This window comes from Emiliania huxleyi, assembly GCF_000372725.1.
Source record: "Emiliania huxleyi CCMP1516 unplaced genomic scaffold EMIHUscaffold_31, whole genome shotgun sequence".
Classification (NCBI taxonomy): Eukaryota; Haptophyta; order Isochrysidales; family Noelaerhabdaceae; genus Emiliania; species Emiliania huxleyi.
Window position 1 is genome coordinate 854722 of NW_005199684.1, and position 8592 is coordinate 863313.

The 8592-nt window shown below is 66.6% G+C and overlaps 2 protein-coding genes across 2 annotated transcripts in view; both read left to right on the top strand.

The window, feature by feature from the left end:
- Positions 1 to 2419: 2419 nt before the first annotated feature.
- On the top strand, positions 2420 to 5600 carry EMIHUDRAFT_101455 (hypothetical protein; the record flags this gene model as incomplete). The annotated part of the gene is made up of 6 exons (XM_005774706.1): positions 2420 to 3386; positions 3975 to 4030; positions 4198 to 4503; positions 4597 to 5106; positions 5161 to 5265; positions 5334 to 5600. The coding sequence occupies 6 exons, from the start codon at positions 2420 to 2422 to the stop codon at positions 5598 to 5600; spliced, it is 2211 nt and encodes a 736-aa protein (XP_005774763.1).
- A 2004-nt stretch (positions 5601 to 7604) lies between these two features.
- The window catches only part of EMIHUDRAFT_450767 (hypothetical protein), a 2413-nt gene continuing 1425 nt past the window's right edge, over positions 7605 to 8592 (top strand). Inside the window, exon 1 of the mRNA XM_005774707.1 lies at positions 7605 to 8288. Coding sequence (XP_005774764.1) covers positions 7647 to 8288 — 642 coding nt within the window. The 5' untranslated portion in view covers positions 7605 to 7646. The remainder of the gene's footprint in view (positions 8289 to 8592) is intronic.

Below are 8592 nucleotides of genomic sequence, written 5' to 3' on the forward strand. Positions count from 1 at the left end.
CGAGGCGTGTAGAAGGCCTCGGACGGCTTGGCAGCGGCATCTCCCTCAGCGGCGGTGCACAGCCGCCGGAGCACACCGATGCACGCGGCCAGCTCGTCGTCGGTGATGATGGCCTCGCTGCCGTCCGTCGAGGCGGACACTGTAGATGCGGCGGCCAGCATGCAGCGGCGGCGGTCGATGGGCTGTGCTACACGCCCTGTGCTGCAGTGCGGGGCGCGTGGTGGCGGCGGTGGGCCTACTGATTTTTTTGTTCACCCTTGGGGCCCCCTGTGTGCGGGGCGGGCCCCTGCCCAGGGACGACGGCAAGAAACACCAGGGGTTAATTTTTTTGAGACAAGAAAACCAGTTGGAAGGCCCCCCCCCCCCCCCCACCAAGTTTGACTATATATGTATAACGCCGAGTGAAAACAATAGTGAATGAGTGTAATACAGTAAATATTAGTGTGTAGAAAGTGTGTGTGTGTGTGTGTGTGTGTGTGTGTGTGTGTGACTCACTCACTCACTCACTGTGTGTGTGTGTGTGTCTGTCCCCTGCGAACGCCCCCCCCCCCCCCCCGGGTCAGGGCAGCTTGCTCGTAGCCCGATGGCGATGCCGATCATCCGACCCGCTGGGTGAAGCAGCAGCAGCCAGCAGCTCGGCCCGGCCCCGCCTGGTGCCTGCAAGCCTGGGGTCCGTGGATGTGTCATGTGAGAGTAGCAGTAGGTTGCCGGCTGACCGCGCCCCGAGAGCCGAGTGCACTCCAAGTGCTCCATCCAAGGTTTTCGCGGGGACTGAGGTCTGAGCTGTCTTCTCCCACCTTGTCCTTGAGAGTTGTTGCGCTGTTTAGTTGCTAAAAACCCAACACAACGCACGGCGGCGCACACTTCTCATATGGCCAAGGCCTTGTAGCGCGAGAGGCGGACGGACAGAGCCTCGTCCTAGAGAGGAGCGGGAGGCGCCCTCGGCGCCCTCGCGTGCTGCGGCGCCCTCGGCCACACCGTCGAGCGCGAGACGACCCTGGCCTCGCACTCGTCTAGGCACGGCATCCCCGACCACGACTCGCGCGACGGCAGACAACACGCCGCCAGACGCTCCTGCATGTTGACCGACGTAAAGTACCATCGCGGGCCGTCTCCCCCGTCGATGCACATCTCCATCGTCTGTTCAGAGTCGGCGTCCTGCATGTCGCACTCGGTCCGGTTCCACACGTGCTCAAACATGACGTAGCTCCGCTCGTAACACCACACCGTCGTCTCGTGCACGCCGGCGCTGCCCACGACCCTCGCCGTCACCACCCACCGGATCGGATACTCGCGCCGATACCGATGCTCGCACGGCAGCGTTTCATAGGCTGGGCATTCGCTGCGCAAGCTCACCTATCACAGCATGAGCCGTGGTTGGAGTGCACCTGGCAGACCTGGTGCAAAAGTGGCGGGGCAGGGCAGGGACGGGACACCGCGCACCGGGTCGAGCCGCGACCTGCCGCCGTAGTAGCTCTCGATGTTCGTCTTCTGCGGCAGAGAGGGGAGCGGGGCAGGGTCACGAGAGCGGCGCCCTCACGCTCTCGCGCACACGCATCCCGCGCGCCTGCTCGCAGACGTCGATGCAGGTTGCTCCGGCGGGGGCGAGGGCATGCGCCTTCCCGTCGTTGCAGCAGCAGAACTTTGTCGCGCCCGTCTGCTGGTCGGACGCAAAGAAACGAGCCGCTCTCTCAAGCACCGCAGCGCCGGCCGAGGAGATGGTGACCTGCCCGTGGTCGTATGGGACAGGAGCCGACGGACACGGCCATCGGCCAGCGGGCAGCCTTCCAACTACCGGCGATGTATTGCAATATTGCCGGTAGATGGAAGCCACGAGCAGAGCGGCGGCGATGGGCGCGATGCGGAGGCTGAAAGAGTGGGCGGGCAATCGATTGAGCCCTCTCGGAGTGCGCTCGCGCATTCGCATTCAGCAAGCGCCGCGCGGCTACGTGTTTGAGCCAGGTTGGACGGGGGGCAGTTTTGCCGAGACCTCGACGGGCGTTCCGCCGTCGAGAAGAGAGAGAGAGAGAGAGAGAGAGAGAGAGAGAGAGAGAGAGAAAAGGAAGAGAGAGAGAGAGAGAGAGAGAGAGAGAGAGAGAGAGAGAGAGAGAGAGAGAGAGAGAGAGTGAAGAGAGAGAGAGAGAGAGAGAGAGAGAGAGAGAGAGTCAGAGAGTCAGAGAGGAGAGGAGGAGAAAGAGTGGACAGCCAAGAGTAGCTCTTCCGTTGTGGAGGCACGCGACTCCAGACTGACCCTTTACGCGCCAATGTATCACACCTCACGGTGCAGATGCTTGGGTCATGTGGAGAAGCCGAGATAAACTAGTCTTACTATCATAACAGTACGACTGTGTCCCCGTCCGGGGGGTACCTGCCGGACTGCTGGAGCGGCGCCCCGCCGGGGCGCTGTTGCGCTTCACGCATGGCGGGTCCTCGCGGAGGCCACGTACTCGCGGCAGCGACAGCCGTGGCGGCGGCAGTGGCGCTGCTCGCCCTCATCCGCCGCCGCCGCCACTTGCAAGGCCCTCTCATCGACGCTGATCTGGACGGCACGTGGCCGCTCCCACTGGCGCAGCCAGAGGCGGTGGGGCTATCGACCCAGCGCTTGAGTGAGATCAGCCGGTGGAGCGACGGCTGGGTCGGCTCTGGGAAGCTGCCTGGGCTCTTCACCGCCATCGCTCGGCGAGGGAAGCTGGTTTATGCGCACTCGAGCGGCTCTGCAGACGTGGCCAGCGGCAGCCCGCTGACGCAGCACACCCTCGTCCGCCTCTACTCCCTCACCAAGCCGCTCGTCTCCGTGTGCGCGATGGTGCTCTACGAGAAGGGACTCTTCCAGCTCGACGAGCCCGTCTCGCATCACCTGCCTTCGTTTGCAAACGCGCGGGTGCTGCTCGCCTCGGGCGAGATCGTCCCGGCGGAGCGCGAGGTGACTGTGCACCACCTGCTCACGCACACCGCCGGGCTGACGTACGGCGACTCGGACACCGCCGTCGACGAGGCCTACAAGGCGGCGGGCTGCGGCTGGGATGCACCGTACCACCTCTCGCTCTCCGACTTTGTCGACCGGATCGGCCGGCTGCCGCTCGCCTTCCACCCCGGCGAGTCGTGGCGCTACTCGTACGCGACGGACGTGCTCGGCCGGCTGCTCGAGGTGATCTCAGGCCTGCCCCTCGACCGGCTGATGGACGAGACCCTCTTCTCCCCGCTCGGGATGGCCGACTCTGGCTTCGTCGTGCCGCCGGAGAAGCTGCCGCGCTTCGCCGCAATCTACGAGGCGTCCGAGGCTCCGGGCCGCGTCGGCGCCGTCGCGCGGCAGCGCCGCCGCTTCGAGCGCGGCGGGTCCTTCGCCACGCTGCTCTGGTCGCTCCGCCGGTCTGCCGACGCGGGCAGTGAGCAAGGCAGCGACCGAGGCAGCTGCAGCGACCGAGGGAGGGGCAGCGACCGAGGGAGCGGCGGGGTGAGCCCGATGGAGGGGAAGGGCGCCCCGCGCGCGCTGCGGCTCTTCCGAGAGAGCGACGACCTCACCGAAGTGCTCGCGGGCCTGCCGCGGGAGAGCCGCGCCTCCACGAGCCGCACCTCCGCTCGGGTGGCCGTCGTCTCGTGCGCCGCGCGGCCGGGGCCGTTTGACTCGGCTCTCGAGCCTAGAAGCAGAATACGTGTTCATGTATCCCAACCAGCGCCCGAGAGGACACGTATTCAGCTATATTCACCCGTATTCCGCTGTATTAACGGTATTCTTCTCCGTTGTATTCACGCGGTGCTCTGAATACTGAGGTTGGCGTAGTTCTGCTTCTAGGCGCTCGAGCCAAAGGTGCTCCAGCCGCTCGCAGGCCCGCCCTGTTCACAGCTCCTGTTCACACCTCCTGTTCACACCTCGAGCCAAAGGTGCTCCAGCCGCTCGCAGGCCCGCCCGCCCTCGCCCGCAGGCGGGACGCGGGGGACACGGCCAGGCCAAGTGCTGTCCTCCGTGTCCGTAGGCCAGCCTGTCCTCGCGCACGTCTTGCGGCAGCTGCACGACGGTGGCGTCAACAAGGTTTGGGACACGTCCACAACACACCTCTACAGTACACGCCCGCGACACACCCGCGACACGCCCACGATGCGCCCACGACACGCCCACGACACGCCCCACGATGCGCCCGGCAGGTCGTGCTTGTGCTCGGCGCGCGCGGCGCGCTCATCCGGTCCACGCTCGCCGAGATGGGCCTGAGCCCTCAGCTTGAGATTCGCTTCGTCGACCTCGGCGCCACCTTTGCCAACGGGTTCGCCGCCTCGCTGCTCGCTGCTCGCTCTGAGGTGGGCGAAGCCGATTTTCTGATCTGCACGCCCGACCACTTGTTCGATTGCTCGCTCGTCCCGAGGATGCGCCGCGCGCTCATCGACGCGGCGGGCGGCGACGGAAGGCCGTCGGTCTTCGACGCGGTAGCCCTTGTCGAGGAGGAGCCGGTCGATCGCCACAGGCGCGGCCTTCCGGACAGCATGGTGCGGGTCGCGATGCAGAGCGAGGTTGGCGCCCACCCGCCGCGGAACCCGCTTGCGGCGCGCGCCTCGCGCCCTCCCGCCCCTCCACCCGTCCCTCACTCCCGCCTTCGCCCCCAGGAGCACGGCGGGGTGGCGGCGGTGCTGCATCTCGGCGAGGGCACCATGCCCGAGGCGGGCCCGGCGGTGCGCCACGGCGTCGAGGCGGGGATCTACGCGTGCACGCCGGCCGTCTTTGCGCGGCTCGAGGAGCTCAGCCTCCACCTAGACCACTTCGCGCTGTCCGAGGCGATGGCGCGCCTCGTCGAGCACGGGCGGCTCGGCGGCACGTCGACGCGCGGCCGCCCGTGGTTCGCCTTTGAGCGGGCCCCGGCGGCGGAGCAGGAGCGATTCCACGTCATCGACCGGCGGCTCAACGAGGCGGCGCTCACCCCGCCCTCGTCACCTCTGTCGATGACGAGACGCCTCGCTCAACGGCTCAACGGCTCACCGCGTCCGTCGTCACCGTCGCCACCGTCGCCACCGTCGAGACCGACGAGCAGCGCCTCGCCGCCACCGATCCAGGCGGCGTCGCCGTGGCGGAGGGAGCCCAGCTCAGCCGACCCACCGCCACGCCCCCGCCGCTTCCACGTGCTCGACGACGCCGAGGCGGGCGACTTCACGGTGCGCCGCCCCTTCCTCGAGGCGGGCGGCGGCGTCGTCTCGACGGCGCACGATTACCTGCGCTTCGCGGCGATGCTGCTCAACCGCGGCGAGCTCGACGGCGTTCGGATCCTCTCGTGCAAGACTGTCGACTTTATGAATTCCAACCACCTGCCGCTCGGCGAGGCCGGGACTGCACCACGTTGACATCGAAGGGATCGCCGGCCGACAGTGGCTTCGCGGAGACCGGCTTTGACGGCATCGGGTTCGGCCTCGGCTGGAGCGTCATCGTCGATCCGATCAAGGCGCGCCTGCTCGCGAGCAAGGGCGAGTTTGGCTGGGGCGGCTGGGCGAGCACCTTCTTCGCTGTCGTCCCGCGCGAGCAGATGATTGTGCTCTCGCTCGCGCAGATCGCACCGTCCGATCGCTATCCCATCCGCCGCCAGCTACGGACCATGGCCATGAGCACTATAGTCGATTGAGCCCTGTGCGCGAGCTCTCTGTGTCGTGTGCGGTGTGTAGGATTACGTTCAGGACAGGGGCGTCTGCCTTCTCCCGACTCCCGTATCTCTTCGGACTCGCCCATTCTTTCTCGCAGCACCTCTCATGTCCCAGATGTCACCTCGGTCTCCCTGGCACTCCCTCGCGAACAAAGCGGCACAAGGGGTAGTATGCGTATGGGGGCAAAAACGCTACGCAACACACATATCGCGGCTCCTAGGTGAGGGATGGGGCTGGCCGCCCGCGCACCATACTGCGTACGGCTTTACGCACGCACGCACGCAGCCATATACAGGTTTTAGGTATACGACTTCCGTCTCACGCCGTGTGAAACTGTGAAAGCCGCGACACCGCCACGCCTCGCCCCGTCGCCCGCGAGGCAACGAGCTCCCCACACTCCGCACGCCTGCTGTCTCCAATCTCAAAGTCGTCACCAACGTGATCACAGTAGGTGGTACGCGTGCTCGCCGCGGCCTCCGCACTCACGTTGAAATCCTGGCGGTAGTATGGTGAGAGCACTCGGCAGCGCGGGCCGCCGCCGGCGTCCGTCGCAGGGCACGCGTCATCTAGGGTCTGCCACAGGTGCCTCGAGTCGGAGTTTGAGCCCAGGGGAAGGCGAGACGCCCGCTCGATCAGATTGAGAAGCACGTCCAGCATGACGTTCCACACACGGTCACGGAAGTGAACCTTGTCGAAAGGACGCGGAGTACGGGCGTTGCCGTTGGTGGAAGCGTCAGTGAAGGCGAACGCGTCTACGCAGAAGAGGCGCGGCCGCGTGGCCTGCATGTTTCGGCAGGCGGCGTGCGTGACTCGCCGCGTGACGTTCGTCATCAGCCGCCGCTCCTCGACCAAGTCGGGTGAAGCGGTGTCGTGTTCAGAGCCGTAGACGAAGGGCTCTGCCCGCAAGGCGCCCGCGTCGCCGACGCGGTACCATTGACTAATCCCGGAATACACACCCACACGACCAAATAGCGAAAATCCGAATACCGTGCAAAACCACGGAACGTGGGACGAAGAACGTCGGGGCAAGTTTGGCAAACGCTAAACATGGGCGATCCGATCCTTCCTACGATTGGACGGACGAAATGATCGGGAAAAGCGGGACCGCCATCGCGACCTCGGGCGGGTTCACCATATGCCGAGCCTGCTCGGCCTGCCATGCGCGCGCGCGCCTCGCCCGAGCGCAGCCACCTGCGGACCTGGCCAGCCTGTTCCTGGCTCGTGCCCAGCCTCTCCTTCCGCTGCCGCCGGCCTCGCAGTCCCGCCAGCCATCACGCTGCAGAGCCTGCGTAGACGCCACAGACGCCAATTCTGCAGCCCACAGCCCTGGCAACTCGAGGGCCAGCAGTATACGACGACGTCGAACGACGACGACGACATCTCACACCCCGCGCTGGCCAGCGCCATCAGCCCCTCACGGCCCGGCCCAACCTTCCCTTCCCCACCCTCGCCTCCAGTGCCTCCAATCAAGTCGCACCTCTCTTCTTCAGCGAATGCAGCGGCAGCACCACGTCAGAGGCCGGGCCGACTGGCGGACCTGCATGCCCAGCCATGCCCCCCACTCCCCACACCCGCTTGGATCGATCAGCTGACAGCTCCACCAGCTCCCACCACCGCGTGTTGTGTCATTCATGAATGAAGCATGAGATAGATAGACATAGAAAGCATCATCGAAAGGGGTCTGATCTCCAAAAAGAGCTCTCGGCCTGCCGCGCGCGCCCGCGCCCCGCCCCTTTTGCGCAGCAACACCTTAAACTTCATGGGACATGGCCCTCCAAATTCGGGTCGGAGCGTAGCGGAGTGGCACCCGAGTTTGAAAAAGGACGCTTGCGTCCTAGCCTCCAACAACGCCTCCCCGGCGCAGAGGGGCCCCCGGAGGGACGCTCAACCGCCCCACGCCACGCCGCTTGCGGCGGTCCTATTCCCAGCTCGCGGGGCGACCTCGAGCTTGTGAAATTCTTTCACCACGCCGGCAACTAAGGCCCAAACTCCCGACTCTCCGGACACCCAGGGGCCATCGGCAAGGCATGGGTTCGGTGGAGGAGATCAGCGAGGCGGTCGGGCACGCCTTCTGGGACACGCAGCCAGTGCCGTCGCTGAATGCAGAGGAGGAGGACGCCTGCGGCCCCATCAACCCGGCAGACCCGGAGAAGGTGCGTGCGGAGCCGTACAACCTGCCGCCCGCCTTCGAGTGGACGGACCTCGACCTGTCCGACGCGGAGCAGGCCAAGGAGCTCTACACGCTACTGCACGAAAACTACGTCGAGGATGGCGACGCCATGTTCCGCTTTGACTACTCGCTCGACTTTATCCGCTGGGCGATGCAGCCGCCCGGCGCGCTCGACTACTGGCATGTGGGCGTGCGGGTGTCGCAGACGAAGAAGCTGGTCGCCTTCATCGGCGCCACCCCGGCCGACCTCCTCTGCCACGGCCAGCGGGTCGAGCCGCGCCCTCCGCCGGCCGCCGACAAGGCGGAGGAGGGCGAGGGCGGCGCCGGCGCGAGCGGCGTCAACATTGAGGAGAAGCTGTCGGGCCTCGACCTGGACGGCGGCGCAACGGGCTCGGCTGCGAGCAGCGGCGGCGGCGCGGCCGAGCTCGGCGACCAGGCGGTGGTCGAGGTGAACTTCCTCTGCGTGCACAAGAAGCTGCGCTCGAAGCGGCTCGCTCCGGTGCTCATCCGAGAGGTCACCCGCCGCGTCAACGAGAAGGGCATCTTCCAGGCGCCGCGCCCGCCCCCGCCGCCCCGCCCCCGCCGCCCCTCACCCACCGCCGCCGGCATCGACACCGCCGCCCTCGCCCTCGCCACCGTCGCCTCCGCCCCACCTCCGCCCCACCTCCGCCCCACCTCCGCCCCACCTCCGCCCCACCTCCGCCCCACCTCCGCCGCGCACCTGCTCCACACCTGCCTCTCCCCCTCCCTCTCCCTCCCTCTCCACCTCCCTGCCCCTCCCTACCGCCCTCCCCTCGCGCAGC